General features: G+C 44.0%; 2 protein-coding genes across 2 annotated transcripts in view; both read left to right on the forward strand.

Annotated features, from left to right (window-relative positions):
• The first annotated feature begins 88 nt into the window (after positions 1-88).
• Positions 89-11,084, forward strand: ltc4s (leukotriene C4 synthase). Its single transcript, XM_038699104.1, has 5 exons — positions 89-3,288; positions 3,780-3,879; positions 7,095-7,165; positions 7,255-7,336; positions 9,875-11,084. The coding sequence occupies exons 1-5, from the start codon at positions 3,231-3,233 to the stop codon at positions 10,014-10,016; spliced, it is 453 nt and encodes a 150-aa protein (XP_038555032.1). The 5' UTR covers positions 89-3,230; the 3' UTR covers positions 10,017-11,084.
• A 12,264-nt stretch (positions 11,085-23,348) lies between these two features.
• The window catches only part of ccdc69 (coiled-coil domain containing 69), a 43,141-nt gene continuing 40,461 nt past the window's right edge, over positions 23,349-26,028 (forward strand). Inside the window, exon 1 of the mRNA XM_038699357.1 lies at positions 23,349-23,498. Coding sequence (XP_038555285.1) covers positions 23,478-23,498 — 21 coding nt within the window. The 5' untranslated portion in view covers positions 23,349-23,477. The remainder of the gene's footprint in view (positions 23,499-26,028) is intronic.

The following is a 26,028-nucleotide window of genomic DNA, read 5'->3' on the forward strand; positions in this document are numbered from 1 at the left end:
GTAATCCAACATCAACAAAGAGGGCGGAGCTTTGCAGGAAACCACCGACTTCATACATTTTCTAGGGGAACGTAGTTGCACAGAATCAGTGAGACGGTGGCAGCACAGCTCGGATGGGATTGGTACAGCAGGTTAGGGATGCAAACGAGTCACCGTTTAAGCTGCTGTGGTTCTCCTGATTTTATGTTCATTTCTAGAAATGTAAAAAGCAGTAAATTAAGACACAACGTGCAAACATGAACAATCTGTAAAGATTAACAGGGTTTTCCTGCCGTTACGAGGAGCTGAGGCCCAAAACAGCTTGGGTGCTGGCCATGAATGTAAAACATTAACATCTGCTCATTTGGCAGGTGTTTGTTTAAAATGTGCTCTAGGGTTAAGAATAATAATAATAATGGTCCAAAATGATGTGGAATTGCAGATTTCTCTATGGGATAACATTTTCTCGGGAGGATCTCTTTGCTTACAGACAGTACTCGATATGAAACGTCGTGAAAAACGAGTCAGTGTTGAAAGTGTTTACAAGGTTGGTGAGAGGATGAAGAGGGACTTTTGTCCTGCGCTCAAGAAGAGAAAATGACTCTATGAACACAGGTCAGGTAAACTCGCGTTCAGGTGCAGCTGCAGCGCTGCTACGCCAGCTGGCCATCGCGTCTCCGTCTGTTGGTTTCTCGCCAGACTGAACAATATCGGCGTGAAATACAACTATGTATTACCTTTATTTAGCTCCAGTCCTCAGTTAGTGGGACCAGTCCAGCCAGCGCTCGGATGTGATGGCACTGCTAAAAGGCACATTCATTTTAAAACAAGACGGTGATTATCTGTCTCTCAGTGAACAACTCTGGACTAATGCAGCAAAGCAGTGGATTCACAGTTACTATTAAAATGTTGATCAGCAGGGCAGACTGGGTACTATGGTTGTACTAGTGCTGAAGTACTCGAGACCGGTCTTTTTGATGGTCTTGGACTCGACCGCATGTCTCGGTCTCAGACGTCGAGGACTCTGGATTTTATTTCAAGACCGTAACTTTGGGAATATTAACAAATTGCTTTTGCGTCGTCTGATTTATTAACATCCTGACTTTGACTTCTTCAAATGCAGCCAAAAACCCTGATTAAACTTGTTCCCGTTAACGCCTGCCCCCCCCTCCCCGCGATGCTCAGCGTGGAAAAGGAGCGTTGAATAAAGATGCTGACGTTGATTTCAGCTCTGTTTGTTTGCGGGTGTTTTAATGGGAATGTGGATCTTTCAGATCAACTTGAGTCCCTCTGATCTCGATCCACATTTTTAGTGTGTGTGATGTAATGTGGGGAACTGGTCTCGGTTGGGCGGTCCAGACTACAACACTAGGCTGCACATCTCCCAGTAATTACTAAACATCACTTATTCAGTCAAGTTAATAAGAGCTGGACAATAAAACGGTACCAATTATTGCGACAATGACAATATAACAAATGTTCAATAAAAGTTTGATCTTCATCCGAATCCTGAACAAAGCACTTTTTCTATTAAGATGTTTATTTTGTTGAGTGAAAAAAGATTAAACTTTATTGTACTGGGGCGTATTTGTTGAAAACAGATGTTCCCGTCACGGTTCTGAGTGTTCTGCCTCAGATTTGTGAAGCGATCCGCTCTTCAGTGAGTGATTTTCATGTTCTGACCACGAAGAAAAGTTTAAACCACAATTAATCATCTGGTTTCACTCAGGAGCAAAAATCAGCCTTGAAACTTGATACAAGTGATAATTTGTCATTTATCCTGATAATTATCGTATCAAATGAAATGGGATTTATTATATGTGATAACATTTTCGGCCATGTCGCCCAGGCAGAGTATAAACAGTATTTTAGCTTTAAAGAAACCTGGGAGCCAGTTTAACTCTGATATCTAGCAAGTATTGATATATATAATTTACAGGGGCTCTGCTTTAATTTGGCAGTAGAGTAGATGCTGGATCATAAGCCAGGATTAGCCCAGTTGATCCAAATCCAGTACCAGCACAGACCCAGGAGAAACACAGGCAGCAGCAGTCCTACCAGACTTTATGAGGAGGTTTCCTTTCAGGCGTATTACTGAGACTGCTGTAAAGGAGAGGTGAGAGCGCTGCAGTGTCAGCTGTGACTGGGCACCAATGGAAAATTGTTTACATGGCTCACAAGTCTGGGCGGAGGCCCCCGTAGCAGAATGTTTCTTAGGTGGTGACATAAGCCCCTTTTCCACCGGCTCGCCTCGGTTTGGTTTTTCTCTGTGGAACAGTTGGACCTGCTTCCAGGTCCTTTTTTACATGTCACCTCCGTCGAGGATCCAAGCGAGCTGAGGCGACGGTCAGAGAGCAGCGTCACTGTTCAGTGTGTCATCATTGCGCCTGACAGAGGCCAGCAACAGAAAGTTTTATATTTTTCATACTAAATCCACTTTTGAGAAGTTTTGAGGTGAGAAATCAGCCCCTGGAGACGGCGCTCTGCAGGGACAGACGGCCCGGCTACAGGTAGTTTTCCCAGTTGGACTGTGCAGTCCCTCCTAGCTGCACCTCCAGTACCCAGATTTTGGAGGAGGAGCGAGACTCTGAACAATCTTATAAACTAAGCAAACATTTTAGGATTTGTTGAGGTTTTCCCAGCTGAGCACATTACACTTCTTCAGAATATGGCAGCCATGGAAACTGAATGTCCTCTTGTCTAGAGTTCTTAAGTTGTGGGTTACACCAACATTTAATTAAGTTAATTAAACCGTACCAATGAAACTGTCTCCATTTTCCCCGACCAAGTCACATAGGTTGCTTTCTACGAAATGACCAGCCAAGTGGATTGAAATGAACCCGACTCTTTGGCTGAAGATCAACAGCACGAACCTTGACTGAGGGTGTTGTGGAGTCGATGGTCACAAGTCAGAAGGTTTGGTCTGAAACAACATCGACATCTTGTTATCTTTGTAAAATCAGTTATTTTTAAACAGGAGTTTGGTCTGTTTGATTTAAGAACATTCATGAACGTTTAAAAGCGGAAAATAAATTCTCTGCCGAGAACCATCCAGCCAACGTCATCTGCTGATTTGGGTGAGGGTGGGTGAGTCATTAACCTGGTTACCTGTCGTGCAGTGTATTTCAGGCCCCGCCCCCTGCAGGTGTGCTCTCTCTGTCACCGGTCTGTATTTCCCCACAGTGTTTCAGTGCTCAGGTGCGTGTCTCTGTCTCACCTGTCGCTCTGACTCGTCGTCTCTTGCTGCAGAGATGTTGGACGAGGCGGTCGGCCTCGGCGCTGTGACCGTGCTGGGCGTGCTGGAGCAAGGTAAGAAGGGCATGCTGGGAAATATGAGACAGTGCTGGTTTAATTAGATGAGAAACGACTGAAGTCTGGTAACATTTCAAACTGTCCTCACTGTGATATTAATGTAACTTTAGTTCTCATTTTATTCCTGAACTCTTTCCAGGTTTTATCTTTTACTCTGGTTGATTTTCTTATTTTGCTATTTTATATAAACACATAATCTGCCTTCACCTTTTCTCTGCTTTCATTTAGTTTAATTAGTATTATGTTATTTTTACGAATCAGCTTTGCATTTACAAACACAGCGTGAACTTTGATCTGTACACCAGCTGCTGCATGAATGAAGTTTGATTTGTGACGTTTGTAGTAAATCAGAAGCACATGAGCTCTGACACAAAGAAACACGCCACACTCATTTAATCTCCACGTGCTTGCACAGTCGTGTTTCTGCGCTGCACACACCCCTCTCTGTGTTTATATAAATATTTAAATATAAAGGTGTGTGTGTCCAGCTTATTTCTCTCTGCAGGTGATCTATGCAAGGAGGAAGTATTCGGTGTCTCCACCCGCCACAACGGGACCGCCTGAGTTTGAGAGAGTCTTCAGAGCTCAGTGAGTTTTATTTAATAAAAATAAAGGGTTGTAATATTTATTGAATTTTCATACAGAGCAGGTGCAACTTTTACTCTTTGAGATCCAACAGTTCCCACCGTGAGCAGGCAACAAAGACTCCCTTTAAAGGTCAATTCATACTTCTCTGTTGTATCTACGCCGCAGACCGTAAGAACTGTGATTGGTCGACTTGGCAGCGTCGCATTTCCGGCTCGTCGTCTTCTGCCTCAACTGGTTCAGGAGTCGTACATCCCATCAACGCTTTCTCTTGTTTCTGCGTTTTAGTGATTTTGCTAAAAGCAACATCGATCAGCTCTAACTCAAAAATAATCATTCAGAGACTCAGCAGAGACCCCGCCGGTCAGGGGTGTCTGCAGAGCGACGCGGACGCCGGCACGCTCACGACGTAGAAGTATCACCCTGGACTCGGGGTGAGCGGCCATCTGCCTCGACCGGTTGGGATGAAAGGGGGGATTCAAATGTTTGACCTACTTAGATCTAACATTTACTTTGGGCGTGGTCATGTCAGTCCACAAGAATGTGCGGAACAGTTTGAGGACGCCAGAAAACGAGGACAAAACGCCCACTTCAGCTTTTTAAAAGAGGAAAACATTAAAGGTGCTGTGGGATGAAAAACTGTTTCCTTTTGCATAGTTGAATAAAAAGAGTTCAGTTCATGGAACTGACAGACCGTGAGCCAAAATCTCCAGTGTTTCCTCCTTCATATGTAAATCTCACGTATGCAAAATACCCTGGAAAAAACATGATGTAACATCTGGGATCTTTAACGGCCCCAAAATGTACATAACGTTCCAGAGAAGCGTTCGTACGAGCTCATGGAGCTGGAGGTTGTTCAGAAAGTGCTGGACGGAAATATTTTCAAATCTGTGATTTATGAAGCTTCCTGATGGACAGATAGCTTTACTTAACGCTACAGTAACCGCTAGCTGCTGCTAACACTAGCTGCTGCTAACATTAGCTGCTGCTAACATTAGCTGCTGCTAACATTAGCTGCTGTTACCAGCCGGCTCTGAACCAGCACTCCAGAGCTTCTGTACTAATGTTAGAGGTGTAAACACCAAACCCCCCCAACCCCCCCGGAGCTTCCAGTCCGGGCAGAATCAGCACTAGGACGGCTAGCTGCACTGCTAACAGAGTAGCTAGCAGCAGCTGTTGTTAGCGGGAATTAGCGGCAAAGTAACAAGTAGCACACAATCTTGCTTTTGGAGGCAGAGCAGCCGGAGGACATCAGAGGGAAACCCGGGCAATATTTTCTCCATCAGATCTGATCCAGTTTCAGATCGGTTGGAGACGTTGGCCAATCGGATGCAAGTAGGCTTTCAGGGAAGGGAGGGGGGGGGGTGTTAAAGAGACAGGAGCTAAAACAGAGTGTTGAAAGGGTGAAAAGAGGAGCTGAAGCAACGGACAGGATGAGACATTTCATTTTTAAACGTGAACATTTTCTAGAAGAAACCCTAAATGCAAGTGTGAACCTGAAAATGAGGATTCTACGGCAGCTGCAAGTCTTCACATTGACAAAAGCAGGAACTTCCTATAAAAAAATAAACAAATGAGTTGAAACAATAACACTGATCATTAAAGACTCTCTGTCTCACCACAAGGTCCATTTAGTGGCTGTTCTGGAGCTTTTGATTGTCTCACACGAGACTCATCATTGCAAAACTTTCCTTTGCTTCAGTTTAACTTTCAAGTTAGACCAGTTGGTCAGTGCACGAGGGCATGCTGGGAAAGTGTGAGTGGAGACTGACTGAACTGGTTTAATTTGATGAAAAGTGACTGAAGTCTGGGTGCATTTCAAACGCTCCTCACTGTGATATTAGAAAATGAACACAGAAGTTTGATTACTTTTACCACTTTAAGGGCTTTTACAGTTTAATTTAGGCACAAATCAGAGCCGAGGATCTGTGGAGTGTTTCTCCATGTTGTTCTGACGATTTCTGGTTTGATCAAATCCCGTGAATAATAAATGAATAAACCCCCGTCCGCAGCGCCGTCACCTACAGCAGATGGATGCTGAGACTGACGGTGTTTCCTGGTTCCTCAGAAAGCTCCTCTGGGACACAAACGAGTGTTTTCTGTCTGTTTCTGTTCTTCTTACTTTAAAGCAACTTTGTGTTTTTATTGTGTGACGTGGCAACTGTTTCAGAGCGTAAGCTGTACGCGTGTTTCTTACGATCAGACAGTTTTACTAACAGCCAAACATCGGCAGTTTTATGAAAATTGGTAACAAATCAAAAATTGTCTTTTCGTTTTGGGAGTTAAGAAGCTCCGACGGGTGTCAATAAACCGCTGTAATGTTAGCACCGGACCTGCACAGCAACACGATGGAGTCGCACGTCGAATGGGTTTGGGCGCACACCCTGTGAGGGTTGGGGTTAGGGTAACATGCCTCGGGGGGGTTGTCAAGAATAGTTAGCCAGCTATCTGGCCGTTAGCCGGTTAGTGATGTGAGAAACATTCTTGGCTTGTGAAACTTAAAAGAACAAATAAAAACAACAGCGTTTTGAATTGAAACATTGCTTTATTATCATTATTATAAATGAATATTTGCAGGAATTACAGTATTAATATATAATTATAGTCCAGTAAACATTAACACATAATGTACACTGGTTACTACGTTGACACTTCTTATTTAGCAGCTGTGCGTGGGCCGAGACAAACGCCATCACGTTTTGTGCGCGGTGGCTTCTGGGACCAACCATATATGGAAGCTGAACTTCCGTCACGTTTGTCTGCGGGCTGCAGCTGGACCCTTCTCAACTTTCCCAGCATTCATTTCGGCATTCAAGCGAGGGGCGGAAAGAAGCTGAGAGAGAGGCTCATAAAGAAGATAGCGAATCTAAAATGTGCTGCAACCGTCAGCGGGGGGCGCTAACGAGCCGGCCGGCCAATCAGCTCATAGCGGCCTCGGACCTGCAGCCAACCCCGGCAGAGTAAAGACCCTCAGCTGTGAGGTGGTTTTAACGTTGAAATCCACACGGAGAATACCGAGCTCGCTTCTTCCAGTGAGCTCACCTGGTACCTTATAAACTCTTTGCGTCTTCTTACAGCCTCCTGAAGAGTCGTGTTGGTGCCGCGAAGCGTTTCGCGTAGCTTAAAAATGATTTTAAGTCTGTTGTATTAAGATAACATGTTGCTTTAACACCTTCCACCACTTCAGCGACCACATTAACCCTCTGCTGTGTGTCCAGAGCCAACTGTTCCGAGTATTTCCCCATCTTCATCACCGTCCTGTGGACGTCGGGAGTCTTCTTCAGCCCAGGTGACTGCACATGAACCCCCGCAGCCCGTCTCAGTCGGTGTTTGTGCTTCTGCTCACGTGGATCTTTATTGTTTGTGTGTGCGTTGCAGGTCTGTCGGCTGTCTGCGGTCTGCTGTATTTACACGGACGCTTCCGTTACTTCCGCGGATACTCGCAGTCGGCTCAGGGACGGTAGGAATTCTCTCTTATTTTATTATTAAAAATGTATTTATTGGAGTTGATGTATAATGTCTCAGTTCCACACCTGTTCTGATAGATACGGTTGTATGTTGAGATGGTTTTACTGTCTCGTCCCTCTTTTTAATAGAAAATTACCTGGAGATGAAAATATCACACACATATCAAAAGTTTGGAATATAAGAGAAACGACTCACTGTTGAAGAACCGTAGTGGGGCGTTCAGGGCCAGTCGTAAAGATTAGAGGACCTCTGGGTGTCTCCGGATGAGCTTGTTGGAAACTGGTTCTGACTGGATTTTAGTGTTTAGAGAAGAAGATAAGAAAGCTGAGAGGAGCCGTGCACGCCGCTTTTCATGACCTTGAGCTGATGTCAGCGTGGCGGAGGTGGGGGGGGGGGTTATCAATCACGTGTGGAGTCTGAGCAGACAGCCTCTGTGCAGCCTGAAGCTACGTCCACACTACGTTTCTGTCTCCCGTCCAGACAAAAACACCTAAAACTCAGAACTTTGAAAACGCTGCTGACCCCGTTTAGGTTTTAAACTCCGGAGGACTTTTAAAAACGATGACGCAGACGCTCACGTTCGGCTTCCTGATTGACTCTTATCAGTCATGCAGGGCAGAAACAGACAGAGTTTTATTAAAATATTCAGTACTGTGTAAATAACACTTGTACACTTGTACTCTGCACGTCTCGAGATTTGCTTTGCGGCGACCCCCAGCCTGTTTCTACCGCCACAGCCTCTCTGTCCTCCCGTGTTCCTCGCAGTAACAGTTCCACCTCGTGCAGAGAAGTCTCTGCTGTGGTTCTTCACCATCGCTGCTCTGCGTTCGTCTCCAGTAGAACTTTCTTCTTTAGCTGCAGAGTAGACAATCTGCGCACATGCTCAGTGTAGGTAAACGGTCACTTCATGTGCGTTTAAAACAAAAAGTAGTACATTTAGCTGACGCTTCTATCTAAAGCGACTTACAACTGCTATACATGTCAGAGGTTGCACGCCTCTGGAGCAACGAGGGGTTAAGTGTCTTGCTCAGGGACACAGTGGTGGATGGGTCACAGTGGGGGATTGAACCAGAGTGTCTCACACCAAAGGCATGTGTCTTATCCACTGCTCCATCACCACCCCATATTAGTGTGGCTGTAACCTGAGAGGTAAAGACAACAGCTCTTTCGGCGTACTGCTGTGAGTTTTATTTGGAAAGATTTCAGTAAGAAAATAATCAACCTAAAACTATAAAACAGGCACACATGCCTGAACTTAAAGGGTCAGTGTTTCAGTGACCTCTAGTGGCGAGGGTTGCAAATTGCAACCGGCAGCTCACGGTGCATTCATGTGCTCCTCGGATGGTTGTGAAGTCGTTCTTCCGACTTCAGTGTGTGTTCATGCGCTCTAAAGTCTAAACCGAGCGAGAAGCTTCCGGTTTGAGACATGTATTCAAAGCGGAAGTCCCTTAAACCTGCATTCTATCAAACGGCCAGCAGGGGGGCTCCATTAGAAATAACGGTGAAAATGTTTCTACTTGTCAGCTGATTTATTCCCTCAGTAAACGCTTTCCTGATGAGTTTCTGGTCTCAGTCTCTAGTTTCAAGTCTTCTTCAACACAGCATGATGTTCATTTAGTAAATTATGGTCCCATTTAGAGACCAGGAAGCAGGGGAGGCTTTAGGGCGGGGCTACAAGCTGATTGACAGGTCGCTAGGCGACTCGTATCTGCTGCTCTCATTTTTCAGGAAGTACGTTTTGTTTTAAGCCTGTTTGTCGCTAGCTAAAATTAGCATCCCAGCTAATATCACAGCTAATGTGAATTACAGATGCACCTTGCTAAGCAAGCTAGCTAACTCCGCACACGGCCGTTAGCTCCACCGTCTCTTCACAATATGGTCACGTTCGGTGCCGCTTCAAAACGATAGTCCAGAAACCAACGGGTGACGTCACCATGACTACGTCCACTTCTTATAAACAGTCTATGGTCTGAATGTGGAATCAACAATGTGGACGCTGCTACAAAGATGTGTTGGATTAACATGTTTAAGTTCTGTATACTTCTTTATGTCCTATGTGCACTTTAGTTCTCTTTTTATTCAAACTTCTCTTCTCACTTCTGGTAAACCAGTTACAAAGACCAAACTTTATTCGTCCTGGTTAGAAATTCACAAGCAGATAAAGTCATCCGTATCAGTCATTTGTTCGATCATCTTGTTACGACCCGTATTTCCATTTATCGTTAGGCGGCGACCTCTAGTGGCCATGTCGAGTGGGTGTGAGGACGTGTTGTATGAAATATACAAATCAGTTGAAGTGATGATCACATTAATACATCAATAAATAGAATCCAGTAATAAAAATGTTTCGTTCTGCATAATGAGTACTTTTACTTTTGGTACTTTGATGCTAATACTGTTTGAATGCAGGACTCGTCACAGAGTATTTCTACACTGTAGTATTCCTACTTTCACTGTAGTACTCCTCTGTCCTCAGAACATTGATGGGTTCTGTAAACGTGACGTGGTTCCCGTCTCTCTCTCTCTGCAGTCTGGCTCCGCTGTACTTCAGCGCTCAGGTTCTTTGGCTTCTGATCGGGTTCTCGTCTGTCGGCGTGTTCCTCACGTTCTGCCGGGTTTACCTGAATGTGGACCTGCTGCAGCAGCTCGGCTCTGCCCTCGGCCTGGTCTGAAGGAGAGGAAGGTCAGAGGTCGTGAGGAGATGGCAAACTAATCCTAAAACCCATCGCTGAAAATGAACGTGCAGCTTTCTACAACTACGTGTTTTATGATTCTTGGATATATTTATAATCTCCTTAATCTCATCTTGTTTTATTGTAGTTAATCCTTTAGCTTTTACATAAATATTACGTATAAATATATATCTGCTTGTCTTTCATTGTGATTTGTCTTTTAAATTCAGTTAGTGTTTAATATTGTCGCCTTATTTTCTCCTTATTTCTAATAACAATAATATTTCATTGCTTTTTCTGTGTTGCATGTTTTAATCGTACAGTGTGAATAATTTAATATTAATTTGTTAACTTTGTATTTTTGCTCTAGATGCTTATATATTATTTTAGCTTTTGGAGTGTAACAGATGTTACAGATGAAAAAACAGCCAACTCATGTATCATTTACAGCAATTTATTAATGTTTATAGTTAATACTGTTTATTAGTGTTTCTTTATCCATCCGTCCATCGTCAGCCGCTTATCCTGCGTCCAGGGTCGCGGGGGGCTGGAGCCAATCCCAGCTGACATCGGGCGAAAGGCGGGGTAACCCTGGACAGGTCGCCAGTCCATCGCAGGGCCACACACACACAGACAAACAACCAGTCACACTCACATTCACACCTGTGGATGTTTCTTTATAATTATTAATGTGTGTATGTTTGTTTCTTTATGGTTAATAATGTTTGTTAGTGTGTGTACATGTCTGTGTATTAATGTTGGCGTTTTTTAATGTTTGTGGTTTATTAACGGTTCTTAATGTGTATTTCTGTGTGTTTATGAATGTTTGTGTATTAATGGTTCTTAGTCTTTGTTTATCTTTAATGTTTATTTATTTTTATTAATCTTTATTTATGTTTCTTAATCTTTATCAAGTGATGTTAATTTAAATGTTAACTGTTTATTAATGTATATGTTTAGTATTGTATATTAATGGTTCCTATTGTGTATTAATGTTTATATGTGTTTATGTTTGTTTCTTTGTTAAATAAACCAATAAATTGAATAAAGTCACAGCTTCGGGTTCGACCACAAGGTGGCATCATTTCCTTTCAAACTGTGATGAACACTGAGGGATAATTTCTATTTTACACTCCAGTAAATAAATATATTTCTAATATTAGTTTGTGTTTTGTGTAACCTCTGTGTTTTATTCTGTCTTCTGTGAAAGAGATTTTCTAACTTGGTGAAACAAAGTTTTATAATAAAGCGATGAAGAAGTACTCTTAGTTTACTTAAGTAAAAACTGTAGCTTTACTACAGTGTAGAAATACTTGTTATGGACTTACATGCAACATTTATTTTATTATATTAATATCATTTTTAGAGACAGATCAATCAGTTTGGCCAATTTTAATATAAGCTTGAAACTAAACATCTTATGGTGTCAGAAAACAAGATGGCTGCCAGCAGGTGTGCTTGTTATGATTTTGGAAGCGGTCCCATGTTTTATTTGAGTTCTTCAGCATTTCAGTTCTGACACGGTGAGATTTTATGTGAAACCTCTGGTCACAGCAGCACAGAAAAGACCTAAAGTTTTTATCAGCTTACAATCGTAGAGGAAAACAACAACAAACTGAAACCATTTCTATCCCATAGGGACCTGGAAACAGTTATACGTGCGTTTATCACCTTCAAAATGCAGCCGCTACACTTTTAACTGGAACAAAGGAAAGACAACACATCACTCCGGTCTTGTTTCACTTGCATTGGTTACCACTGAAGTAGAGAATTGATTTTAAAATGTTATTTGTTTTTAAAGCCCCATAATGGTTTATCCCCACGATATGTTACAGATATGCTAATTTCATATTCTGCGCCTAGCTTGCTTATGTCACCTTTTCACAACAGCTCCTCTAATAACTCCTTGTTATTTATTTTCCTTCTAGTCTCTTTGAATTTGATAACTGAGAATTTTTAACTGAGTACTCCATATTCCTTTTATTGATGTGTACTAGTGTTGTATTGTGTATTTGGATACACAATAGTACAGTATATACTCCTTGTTCGATTGTTTGTCTACATTTGTCTTTGTGTGGGTTGTGTGCTTGTAAAGCACTTTGGATCAACATCTCCTGTTGTTTATAAATGTGACTTGATTACCAAACGGGATCATCAGACAGAAACGAACACCGTGTCTCTCAGTAATCTGCAACATCTGTCACGGAAACGCAGCTTTATTCCTTAACTGCTTTTAACTGACCTTTAAAAACACACGAGAGTTCTGCTGTCTGCTGGACTGGGCTGAAAAGACGAAACATCAACACAAAAACAATAAATAGATATAATCTAACTGTGAAGAAAACGAGGACAGGACATTTTCTATTTCTTTCTGAAAGGGACGTAAACATGTACTGTATCCAGTGGTGGAAATTACATACACTGAACAAAATTATAAAGGCAACACTTTAGTTTTTGCCCCCATTCATCATGAGCTGAACTCAAAGATCTAAGACTTTCTCTATGTACACAAAAGGCCTATTTCTCTCAAATATTGTTCAGAAATCTGACAAAATCTGTGTTAGTGAGCACTTCTCCTTTGCCGAGATAATCCATCCACCTCACAGGTGTGGCATATCAAGATGCTGATCAGACAGCATGGGGATTGCACAGGTGTGCCTTAAAAGACCTTAAGCTGGCCACAATAAAAGGCCACTCCAAAATGTGCAGTTTCACTGTATTGGGGGGGTCAGTATCTGGTGTGAGCACCATTTGCCTCACAGTGCAACACATCTCCTTCACATAGAGTTGATCAGGTAGTTGATTGTGGCCTGTGGAGTGTTGGTCCACTCCTCTTCAATGGCTGTGCGAAGTTGCAGTCAGGTCGAGACCCCGATGAGGACGACGAGCATGCAGATGAGCTTCCTTGAGACGGTTCCTGACAGTTTGTGCAGAAATTCTTTGGTTATGCACACCGATTGTTGCTGCAGCTGTCCGGGTGGCCGATCTCAGACGATCTTGGAGGTGAAGATGCTGGATGTGGAGGTCCTGGGCTGGTGTGGTTACACGTGGTCTGCGGTTGGCAGGCCTGTTGGGTGTACTGCCAAATTCTCTGAAACGCCTTTGGGAGACGGCTTATGGTAGAGAAAAGAACATTCCTGCAGTCAGCATGCCAACTACACGCGCCCTCAAAACTTGCGACATCTGTGGCGTTGTGCTGTGTGATGGAACTGCACATTTTGGAGTGGCCTTTTATTGTGGTCAGCCTAAGGCACACCTGTGCAGTCCCCATGCTGTCTGATCAGCATCTTGATATGCCACACCTGTGAGGTGGATGGATTATCTCGGCAAAGAGGAAGTGCTCACTAACACAGATTTTGACAGATTTGTGAACAATATTTGAGAGAAAAACGACCCCACTGAGGTTAAATAGCTGAGTTTCCCTACCAGTCAGTCAGAACTGAAGAAGTCCTTTGGATGAGGGACGAAACGTCTTCCAGTATCTTCAACCAAGTCCAGTTGCCCTTGATTTTAACCTTCGTTGGATAACTATGACCTGGATGACTGAGAATCTTCATAGACATTTGAGAGAAATAGGCCTTTTGTGTTCATAGAGAAAGTCTTAGATCTTTGGGTTCAGCTCATGATGAATGGGGGCAAAAACAAAAGTGTTGCCTTTGTACATTTATTAAATTCAAGCAAGGGCGTCACTTTGTGTTGTGGTGAGGACATAAGAGATGTGATGATGCACAAGATGAGAAGGGTAACCCTTTAACACTATTTTGAAGAAAAATTTAATGGTTATATATATGAGGACATTCTGTGTAGGGGGAGGGTCTAAAATGTTGAGTATTAAACACTTAATTTCTTTCATTCAGGAGAATTTTTTTCTGTTTTTATTTATATAAAATGAAGGATAAAACATATAACAGTAATGCAGTAATCAGCAGCATGTTTTACTTGTTACTTTTTTGGGACAGTGCACATTTGCTTCTTCAATATTTACGTTGCATTGCATGTTTTCTTATTGTGCAAATACACCTTTCTCAAAGCAGTTTCATTTGTTAGTCAACATTTCTTGCTGTAAGATATTTTCCAGAACATTTTTAACAAACAATGCTTTCAAAAAAGTGATGGGGACAAAATCAGCAAGGAATTCCAGGTACTTTCTACTTGTACTACAACAACAGTTAAATATTGTCCTTTTACTGCACTACATAATGTTTATTGCCTATTTATCATGTATTTATTATTCATTACAAGCTTACTTACTTATCTTATCGATATGTGATGTGTGTGGTATACACTCACCTAAAGGATTATTAGGAACACCTGTTCAATTTCTCATTAATGCAATTATCTAATCAACCAATCACATGGCAGTTGCTTCAATGCATTTAGGGGTGTGGTCCTGGTCAAGACAATCTCCTGAACTCCAAACTGAATGTCACAATGGGAAAGAAAGTTGATTTAAGCAGTTTTGAGTGTGGCATGGTTGTTGGTGCCAGACGGGCCGGTCTGAGTATTTCACAATCTGCTCAGTTACTGGGATTTTCACGCACAACCATTTCTAGGATTTACAAAGAATGGTGTGAAAAGGGAAAAACATCCAGTATGCAGCAGTCCTGTGGGCGAAAATGCCTCGTTGATGCTAGAAGTCAGAGGAGAACGGGTCGACTGATTCAAGCTGATAGAAGAGCAGCTTTGACTGAAATAACCACCCGTTACAACCGAGGTACGCGGCAAAGCATTTGTGAAGCCACAACACGCACAACCTTGAGGCGGATGGACTACAACAGCAGAAGACCCCACCGGGTACCACTCATCTCCACTACAAATAGGAAAAAGAGGCTACAATTTGCAAGAGCTCACCAAAATTGGACAGTTGAAGACTGGAAAAATGTTGCCTGGTCTGAGTCTCGATTTCTGTTGAGACATTCAGATGGTAGAGTCAGAATTTGGCGTAAACAGAATGAGAACATGGATCCATCATGCCTGGTTACCACTGTGCAGGCTGGTGGTGGTGGTGTAATGGTGTGGGGGATGTTTTCTTGGCACACTTTAGGCCCCTTAGTGCCAATTGGGCATGGTTTAAATGCCACGGCCTACCTGAGCATTGTTTCTGACCACGTCCATCCCTTTATGGCCACCATGTACCCATCCTCTGATGGCTACTTCCAGCAGGATAATGCACCATGTCACAAAGCTCCAATCATTTCAAACATGACAATGAGTTCACTGTACTAAAATGGCCCCCACAGTCACCAGATCTCAACCCAATAGAGCATCTTTGGGATGTGGTGGAACGGGAGCTTCGTGCCCTGGATGTGCATCCCACAAATCTCCATCAACTGCAAGATGCTATCCATCAATATGGGCCAACATTTCTAAAGAATGCTTTCAGCACCTTGTTGAATCAATGCCACGTAGAATTAAGGCAGTTCTGAAGGCGAAAGGGGGTCAAACACAGTATTAGTGTGGTGTTCCTAATAATCCTTTAGGTGAGTGTATGTTTCTGGAATGTGAACAGGACACACACCGATGCTCTACACAAATGAGCTAAGGATAAATAAAGTTCTTTGAATTGAACTGAACTTTAAACCTTCCTTTGGATCAGCTGGAAAACACATCTTCACACAGATGAAACAGGTTTTTCTGAGTTCAATCACAAGAAGTTATGCAGATATGTGGGTAATCTATCTGAAGCTTGTATATAGGGTCTCAGAACAAGAACTCTACATATATTATAACACATTGTCTAGATTAATACAACAAATGAAGTACATGCAATCTACATTTTAATTTATAACCTACGGTACACACAGAAAAACCCTAAGAGCTAAACTCCTCCTGAGATATTTATTCCATCAGTCTAAATCGTAATTAAACATCTGCAGCAGTAAAATGCAACATGCACATTAATGCAGCAGGATTATCAATCCAGAAACATCAGAGAACATTTAACTGCAACATCAATACTTTTACTGCAATACTGTAGGTACATGTTGCTGATAATACTTTACTAATAATATTACTGAGGGAAGGTTTTTAATACAGGACTTTTATTTGTAGTGAAGTATTTTCACAGTGTGGTAGTAATACTTTTATTGAAGTATCTGAATACTTCAGAAAATAAATTCTTACCTGCTTAACCCAAAAATCTATTGATCGACTGTGGACTGTCCAGAACTCAGCTGCCAGTCTGCAGAACCCGAACCAATAAAAAGAGATCACATCTTGTTTTAGCTTCGTCACACCGGCTCCCAGAACGTTTTAACGTAGACTTTAAAATGTTTTTGATAAAATGGAAGCAGTTTGTCACATTGTTTTTGAAAAGTAAATAAAGATGATTATTATAATTATTCTTCTACCTCTGTCGTCATTTCAAGTTTAAAAGGTTTTAACACTCAGGTCTGAAAAAGATAATTAGAAATGTTGACTTCCTTTTTGAAATTTCAAAGTCACAGTGAGGCGGTCAGAGGTGGATTGTGGGTAAATTGTGTGTTGAGGTTGTCGTGTTTGTAATCTGCTCCACAATGAGCTGAAGCCTATTTATAGAGCAGCTCGGCCTGAGTTTATATTAAGAAGTACATGAACACATGCAGGTATGTACTGTATGCTCTCACACACACCCTTTATTATGACCACACAAAGAAACACACACGCACACACACGGGTCAGTTCAAGTGTGGAATGTGTATATGTGTGTATTTTTAGTGTGTACTTATACTCGCCTCCCGACAGACGCGCAGCAGTTGTTATTTTCAGAATAACTTTCCATCCGACAGCAGCTGCTTCACTTTCTGTAACAGCAGAAACACGCACCACGTGACGTCATGTCATACATGACTCCGCCCACCTGAAAAGAAATTTCACATTTTATTTCACGTATTTTGTTTTAATGCGCTTTTAGTGAAACTGGTGAAGTTAAACCTGCGTCCTCTCTAGCAGCCAGCAGGGGGCGCCTTAAACCTGCGTCCTCTCTAGCAGCCAGCAGGGGGCGACTTAAACCTGCGTCCTCTCTAGCAGCCAGCAGGGGGCGACTTAAACCTGCGTCCTCTCTAGCAGCCAGCAGGGGGCGACTTAAACCTGCGTCCTCTCTAGCAGCCAGCAGGGGGCGACTTAAACCTGCGTCCTCTCTAGCAGCCAGCAGGGGGCGCCTTAAACCTGCGTCCTCTCTAGCAGCCAGCAGGGGGCGACTTAAACCTGCGTCCTCTCCAGCGGCCAGCAGGGGGCGCCTTAAACCTGCGTCCTCTCTAGCGGCCAGCAGGGGGCGACTTAAACCTGCGTCCTCTCCAGCGGCCAGCAGGGGGCGACTTAAACCTGCGTCCTCTCTAGCGGCCAGCAGGGGGCGACTTAAACCTGCGTCCTCTCTAGCGGCCAGCAGGGGGCGACTTAAACCTGCGTCCTCTCTAGCGGCCAGCAGGGGGCGACTTAAACCTGCGTCCTCTCCAGCGGCCAGCAGGGGGCGCCTTAAACCTGCGTCCTCTCCAGCGGCCAGCAGGGGGCGACTTAAACCTGCGTCCTCTCTAGCAGCCAGCAGGGGGCGACTTAAACCTGCGTCCTCTCTAGCAGCCAGCAGGGGGCGACTTAAACCTGCGTCCTCTCCAGCAGCCAGCAGGGGGCGACTTAAACCTGCGTCCTCTCTAGCGGCCAGCAGGGGGCGACTTAAACCTGCGTCCTCTCTAGCGGCCAGCAGGGGGCAACTTAAACCTGCGTCCTCTCTAGCAGCCAGCAGGGGGCGACTTAAACCTGCATCCTCTCTAGCAGCCAGCAGGGGGCGACTTAAACCTGCGTCCTCTCTAGCGGCCAGCAGGGGGCGACTTAAACCTGCGTCCTCTCTAGCAGCCAGCAGGGGGCGACTTAAACCTGCGTCCTCTCTAGCAGCCAGCAGGGGGCGACTTAAACCTGCGTCCTCTCCAGCAGCCAGCAGGGGGCGACTTAAACCTGCATCCTCTCTAGCAGCCAGCAGGGGGTGCCTTAAACCTGCGTCCTCTCCAGCTGCCAGCAGGGGGCGACTTAAACCTGCGTCCTCTCTAGCAGCCAGCAGGGGGCGCCTTAAACCTGCGTCCTCTCCAGCAGCCAGCAGGGGGCGACTCCAGCGGCTGCAGAAAGAAGTGTGATTGTATAGAAGTCTGTGAGAAAATGTTTCCACTTATCAGCTGATTTATTCCCTCAGTAAACACTTTCCTGATGAGTTTATGGTCTCAGTCGCTAGTTTCAAGTCTTCTTCAACACAGCATGATGTTCATTTAGTAAATTATGGTCCCATTTAGAGGAACAGAGACCAGGAAGCAGGGGAGGCTTTAGGGCGGGGCTACAAGCTGATTGACAACCTGTCAATCAGGATAGAGGCGACTCGTATCCACTGCTCCAGAGCGTCCTCATCCCCAGGGCGTCCAATACCGACGCTTTCAGAAAAAGTGACAAAGCGTAGTAATTTGACGCCAAAGGTACCCTTTAACATCTTTATGAGATGCTCTGGCTAGCTAGCTACGTTCATGTTAAAGGTGTTGACAGCTCCCCGAAACCCCCTACCCTAACCACAACCATCAGGTCCATGTTAGTACCTGAACCTAAGTCACGGACTTTATGCATGTCGACTGTCGATGTGCTAGCAGGTAGGGTTAGCCTCCTTTGTGTTGCTGGGACGTAGCAAACGTGGCGTTTCATATGGATGCTGAAGGGTAAAATACGCTTTGTCACGCTGTCTGAAAGCGTCAGTTATGACTCATTGAGATGAGAACGCATTGGCTGCTCTGTGTACGTTTAACCAGCGCCGCTGAGAAAAACTTATCAGGAGTCGGCTGCTCATTTTTCAGTAAGTACGTTTTGTTTTAAGACTGTTTGTCGCTAGCTACAATTAGCCTCTCAGCTAATATCACAGTTAATGTGAATTACAGAGCTAGCTCCACGTCCAAATCTGGTCACGTCTGGTTCCATAAAAATAAAGATGGCGGCGGCCAAAATGCCAAACTGGAGGCTTCAAAACAGTAGCCCACAAACCAACGGGTGACGTCTTTTGCCAACATCAAATGCTGCGATTGTGTGATGACGTTTTACATCTGTCGTCATCCAGAGAGGAGAGAAGAGACATTAAAGAGGCTCAGCAGTGACGATGACACAACCGACATCAGTTGTTTGTATGGCTGGGTGTCAAGAACTTGTTCCAAGTTTGAACCAGATTCCCAAGAACCGTGAATTCATCCCAGCGTTTAGATCCCGCTCCTCGGTTCCTAACTTCCTGCATATCTCAGCTCCTGACTGAACTGCAGTGAGCATCTTCCAGTCCATCAAAGTGTCTCTGATCTGCCAGGAGCTTCTACGCCGACCTGACGTCACCTTGTGTGATACGTCAAAGCCTGAAGAAGAGAGTCCTTCTGGTTCCGGTCCCGGATCGTGGCGGACCGCAGCAAACGCTCCAAACTTTGGCTTAGCTTCACTAAAAACCTGCACCAGCTGCAGGAAGGAGGTTTGGTACGAGGGAGGAAGCAGCTCCAACGTGACGAAGCGTTTCCTTCAACACGGCGTGAATCTGAAGGAACGCTTCACCGTGTTCAACGTGTCGCACTCTCCCAGATCCAGCTAATGCTAACAGGAGCAACGTCTCAGGTCCAAAACACAGGTGAGCCGACGTTCACCTTTTATACTAAAGGGAAACCAACGATGGCTCCAGATGAGACGAGTCCCAGAGACGCCGCTCTAGGACAGAGACTCCTTTCACTTTAGAGATGTGAAGGGGAAGATGAGCAAGGAGGAAGAGGAGGAAGGCCACTGAGCGCTGACGGGATCTAAGGTGAAGGAACCAGAAGCGAGATTCTATAAGAACCACTGGAATCGAACCAACCCTAGTTGTTTGGGCTCTGAGGGGACTTTATGTGAACGTCTAACTAAGAATCCTTTAAATACAAAACAAATATCCTGCTCAACTTCCTGTTTCCCCTCCAGCTTCTGCACACCTGATCCAGTTAAGAGCTTAATGCTGATTGGCTGATCCAGAGAAACTGATCCTGAGTGTGAGGAGCCAATAATCGGATCATGTCTGCAAACAGGAAGATTAAGAGAGTGGAGAGTTTGTCTGCTGCCAAACAGCTGCTGAAACTCAGTGACCGCACAGTTGGAAAGTACATTTAGATGAACCGGGCAGGAAGTCAGACTCCAGCAGGCAAAACGCTCTTAGTCTGAAATGCTCCCTGTGGTAGGTGCTAGTAGCACCCGTCAAGACGAGGAACGAAAGCGGGTCTCAGAGAGCTGTGAAGAAGGAAGTAGAGGCACAAAAAGGACATATTAAAAACAAGTCATTCAGGTGGGGCAGGCTGCACGCTGCGCTGCTGAAACGCTTCTGAGACGCTTCCAGTGGACGCCGTAAATAACCCGCTGTGCACACGCAGCCTAAGCCCCTCCCTCAGACTTCCCATGATGCACGAGGGTGAAGGGAGTTTTGTTAAAATGTACTAAGTTGACATTTGATTGAAATACAAATGTTACTTTATGATTTATGTTTAATAAAACGTGTCTCCGTAGAATCTGCTGTGTTTGTGTTGGTAGTTTTCATTCTTGTGGTAGTTTACTGTTGAAACCAGGAGTGGAGAGACCGTTTCATTTGATAAGACCTGCTGAATTTTCCCGGTACAGCGGAGCTGCATGCAGCTGTTTGTCTGTGACCACAATAATCAACTGAGCTAAACTATATGGCCCAGATAAGGGGCCCTCTACCAGCCGGGGCCCTGAGGTGGCTGCACCCACGCTATCTCTGCTTATGATATGAAGAGTTTATAAAATATGAGGATTTGTTCTTAACTAAGTGAGTAAAATCCTTAATTTATATTCATGCAAAATACTCTGTTACAAGTAAAAGTCTTAATGTTGTTAATCAGGAAAATGTACTTGAAGTAAAAGTACTCAGTACAGTGAAATGTCCCCTGTGACTGTTGTGACTCATACAGTGTGGTAGTAATACTTTTACTTTACGTGGGAATTTTTGGGAATTGTTGGGCTTCTGTAAATAGCATCATAGAGTTCGGTCTAGACCTGCTCTTTTATGAAAAGCGCTGTGAGATAACTGTTGTTGTGATTTGGCGCTATATAAATAAAATTGAATTGAATTGAATTTACTTAAGTACCATTTTCATTGCAGGGCCAGAGTATTTATCGTTGGTATTAGTACTTTTCCTGCAGTACATGATCTGAATACTTTGTACCTGACTAATTAGGCTAATTTACAGATTGACACTGACCCACTCGTGAGAGCTGGAGGTTGCCGGTCGGTGCTTCGAGCTCCCAGTCGGCTAACGGGGCTGCTACGAGCTTCACGGCTAACTGAGCAGTTAGCGATTACTCTGGTGAGATGCTGCCCGTCTCTGTGTTAATCCAACACATCTCTGTAGCAGCGTCCATGTTGATTCCACAGTCTGACTTCAGAGCACATGAACACACACTAAAGTCGGACCGACTTCACCACTCGGTTAGCGGGACCATCCGAGGAGCACATGAACGCACCGCGAGCCCCTGGCTGCAATTCACAACCCTCACCACTAGGTGGCACTAAAGCATGTAACTGTTTCAGCAGTTAGATTGTGTCTGTGTGGGAGTTTTAAACAACAATAAATGGTTGAACCCCTGAAACGAGCAGCACCAGAGCAGTTAAAGAGCAGGTCACTGTGTCTGACACCGGATGCCGTGCAGCTTTAAACCGAAATTAATCACCTCACACGCTGACTGGGAGGTTTCACACATCCTGCTGATTAACTGTGTGATGCTTTGTTGTGTGTTGTCATCTAATTATTTTCAGATGCACAAGTGTGTTTGTGTGTTGCTGCCAAAGCCCCCCCCCCCCCTCCGTGGGTCCTCACAACAACATAAAGACCACAAACCTCCTACATAGCAGATCAAATCTACCAGCTCAAAGTCCTCAGAAGTGAAGTACATCCTGTGTGTGTTTCGGTGTTTTATGTGCATTAAAGTTCATAAGACAGAAGCAGGAGGAGAAAAACTTGCAGAGACATAAATCTGCAGACGCCATTTTGAATTTAGAGCTCGTTCACACAAACTTTCCACGTAGTTTCATATCTGCTGAGTTACACTTGATAACATGTTACTTTACTGTGGAGAGTTATTGTATTTACAGCACACGCACACACGCACGCGTGCTTGACGCTGACATCAGCTGTTAAAAATGTGGTCATGTCAGAGGTTTCGTGATGCAGACGCCGTTGAAAGTCAAAACACAAACACCTGGAAGTTCAGCTGCAGGTCGCCACACCGATGAAAACAGCATGTCTGCTGCTGCTGCTGGTTATTTTCATTCATATCTTCTAGATTTGGTCAGAGAGACAAATTACAGAATGTTTTGAACAAACAATAAATTGAGAAAATAATCTGCAGATTAATAGATAATAAAAATCTCTCTTACAAGTCCTGCATTCAAAGAGTAAAAAGTAAAAAGGCTCATTTTAGTATCAACAACAAACTGACGATGAACAGAAACTCGTTATAAGCTGCTTGAACAACGTAAACAAAGTTTCATCTTTACATGCAATTAAACATCAAAATGACAAACATGTTTGTCAAAATACCCTTTAAATACTCAACTTACCAGAAAACTCCACATGTTTTAACAGGAATGTGCTTTCAGAAACTTTATTACAGACTCAGGGTCTAAGTCTGACCCACAGAAATACACAAATACTCACTACACACATTCGTACAAACATTAAAAAAACACCATAATAAATAGATAATACAAAGAAATGTTGCTTCACATTCGTGCTTTCTTACTTACACATATATTTATATTTTTCTGCTCTTCCTTTTTAGCTTCTAGTCAAAATTAAGCGTGATCAAGATGTGCGGACTCGACTCAGATGACTTGAGTCACAAATATGATGAATAAAAGAGATAGAAATGAAGGTTTAAAAAAACACTTGTGATATTTGTTGTGTGAAACGTTTTTTCTGTACAGGTTAGCCCTTTATTCAGTAAAGTTTTTTATTTAATTTTAACTCTTGTTAAAAATGTGGAATGGTATTAAATTTGGTGAGGACTCCAAGCAGGCGACTTTTATCTTTTTGATGTTTCCGTGTTTTTGTTGATTGTGGTTTTTGTTTTGGTCTTTTTCTTGTAATGTAATGTCTTGTATATTAGGACCCAGGACTGAAGGGGTTTATCTTGTTTAACACACTTGTGACCTGTGAAAAAACAACCTCACTTGGTCCCCTCTGTTCTTTTAATCTTATTTTATCTTCTGAATTGTTTGAATTTTTAAAAGACGAGGAAACGTCGGAGTGACGAACTTACAAAGTGTTCCTGAAGGCATCACAGATAAGCCCCGCCCCCCTGTGATCGGCGGCCCGAGCGGTGCGTTCACGGTTTTTTTTAGAGTGTTTGAAAGTTGTCAACAGAGGGAAGAAGCAGCAGCAGCAGCAGCAGCAGAAGAAGCAGAGCGGCTTCAGACCGACAGCAGAGCTCGGAGGAGGAGGAGGAATGGGCTGCAGCCAAAGCAAGGTGAGAAACACCGACACAAACACCGGGGGGAGAACCGGAAAGTCCCGGTAGAAGCTGACCTTGTTTCGGGCGGTTCATTAGCAGGCGGCCGGCGGCGGCTGCACGGCCGCGGGACGTGCCGTGAATGAGCTGCGGGGGAAAAGCACCGTGTGCCGCTGAGTCTTTCTTATTTAAATCTAATTGCTGAGTCAGAAACGAGAGTTTTTAAAGTGAGGAATTCAGCGCCTGACAAAGAAAAAGCGGTGGAACAAACTCTTTTCTTTCTTCTCTGAACATCTGTTTCTAATCTCGCATCGTGTTTGAATCCCCGAGCTGCTTTTTGGTTTTTTCCCACGGTGCTGCAGGAAGATGGACCCCCCCCCTTCTGTAAAGTTTCAACACTTTAATGCAACACGTAATAAATCCTGTCTCAAATAATCCTGCCGAGACAAAAAGTGCGTCTTCAAGCATTTTAACCGATTTTATGGTGTTTTATTTCAGTTAAAATCACTCAGCGCACTGATCCTAAAGTGACCTTACGAAGATAAAATAACTTTATTGATCCCACACTGTGTTACAGCTGCTCCACATACAACACAGCGTTTACACATTAAATAAAAAAATAATAGAAATAAATGATCCTACTGTGACATAAAGTGCGTCTTCAAGAATTTTCATGATTTTATGGTGTTTTCATAACTTGAAAAATAGCTTATTGCTTAAATATTCTACAGTGCAGCGATTTTAAAGTGACCTCACGAAGATAAAATAACTTTATTGATCCCACACTGTGTTACAGCTGCTCCAGATACAACACAGCAGATTTATTCATTACACAGTACTGTACATACATCCAGGGCTGAACGATTAATCGCATGTGCGATATTATCACATGTGATAAAACGAGATTTTCTAATCGCAAAGGCTGCGATTACACTCACATGACACTCAAGAGTAAAGCGGTCTGCAGACGAAGCATCAACTTCGCTGTAACACAAGAATTTCCCCTCTGGGATCATTAGAGTATTTCTGATTTCTATCTAAAGAGACCGACGCTCTTTATTTTCCGGCATGTGTCTGGAGGGACGTCACATGTTCAGTGAGGTGGTTTTCTTGTACTTCTGCAGTAGTTTCTCTTCACTGTTTGCACTGTCAGAGACAGGCGGGAGACGTTTGACAGCTGTTGTCTTCCACCGGTTATTGATAGAAAATGACGGAGCAGCCGAGGCGTCACTTGGGTCAGCGGTTTCCACACTGAGGGCTGCGGCGGCCCACGGGTGTGGGGTTGGAGGTTGATAACAACAAGTTTGAATTCAGTACTGAACTATTTAAAATCCCTTTTACTGAACCCACGTCGTCCAGAGTTGAACATAAATCTGTAATCGCCTTCTTTTGACAGTCTCGTTCCACCTTATTTAAAATACAAACGGTTCTGATTGACAGGTGTGCAGCTGATCAGTTTTCTGTGAGGTTCTGACTCCTGAAATGGACCCGACGTGATGGTTTCAGCAGAGAAGACTCGCCTCTCTGTCGGGGTTTGCAGTCAGTGTCTGGAAGAAAGAGCATTAACCAGACAGCTGACACGTTTCATTTGGCCGTTTTTAAAGGCTGCACAGGGCGCGTTGCCTGTTTTTGAATCTCATGTCCATTTGACAGAAGGAGATTTAATCAGCTGCAGAGATCCAGATGAACAAACACTAAGTGAGAAAACAAAACCAAATACAAGAAACACGCTGCAACTAGCACAGAGCACAACCCAAACAGTTTCCTGTTTACATCGACTTTCCAACAAGCGTGTCCCGGCCGAGTTCATCACTTTTTAGTGTCTCATGGAAACCGTTTTGGTTGCGGTCTGTGTTGATCTCTCAGGGCCACCGTACTAAAATGAGAATTTGATTATTGAAATAGGTGATAATCAAATTCTGATCAGCTGATCTTAATTCAATATATCATCACCACACACTTTATGAAAGAGGTGGGCGCAGCCGGCAGGACGCCCCCCGTTGGTTTGTGGACTATCGTCTCAAAGCCTCCAGTTTGGCAGTCGCCATCTTGGTTTTTTGGAACCAGACGTGAGGGTAGAGTTAGCTAGCTTGTTTAGCAAGGTGCATCTGTAACTCACGTTAGCTGTGATATTAGCTGGGATGCTAATTTTAGCTAGCGACAAACACGCTAAAAACAAAACTTACTTCCTGAAAAATGAGCAGCCGACTCCTGATGAGCTTTTTCAGCGACGCTGGTTAAACGTACACAGAGAGGACGCAGGTTTAAGGCGCCCCCTGCTGGCTGCTAGAGAGGACGCAGGTTTAAGTCTCCCCCTTCTGGCTGCTAGAGAGGACGCAGGTTTAAGTCGTCCCCTGCTGGCTGCTAGAGAGGACGCAGGTTTAAGGCGCCCCCTGCTGGCTGCTGGAGAGGACGCAGGTTTAAGTCTCCCCCTTCTGGCTGCTAGAGAGGACGCAGGTTTAAGTCGCCCCCTGCTGGCTGCTAGAGAGGACGCAGGTTTAAGGCGCTCCCTGCTGGCCGCTGGAGAGGACGCAGGTTTAAGTCGCCC

Source organism: Micropterus salmoides, unplaced genomic scaffold (genome assembly GCF_014851395.1).
Source record: "Micropterus salmoides isolate LMB-PRFRI ecotype aquatic unplaced genomic scaffold, ASM1485139v1 Ms_hic_scaffold_5, whole genome shotgun sequence".
Lineage (NCBI taxonomy): Eukaryota > Metazoa > Chordata > Actinopteri > Centrarchiformes > Centrarchidae > Micropterus > Micropterus salmoides.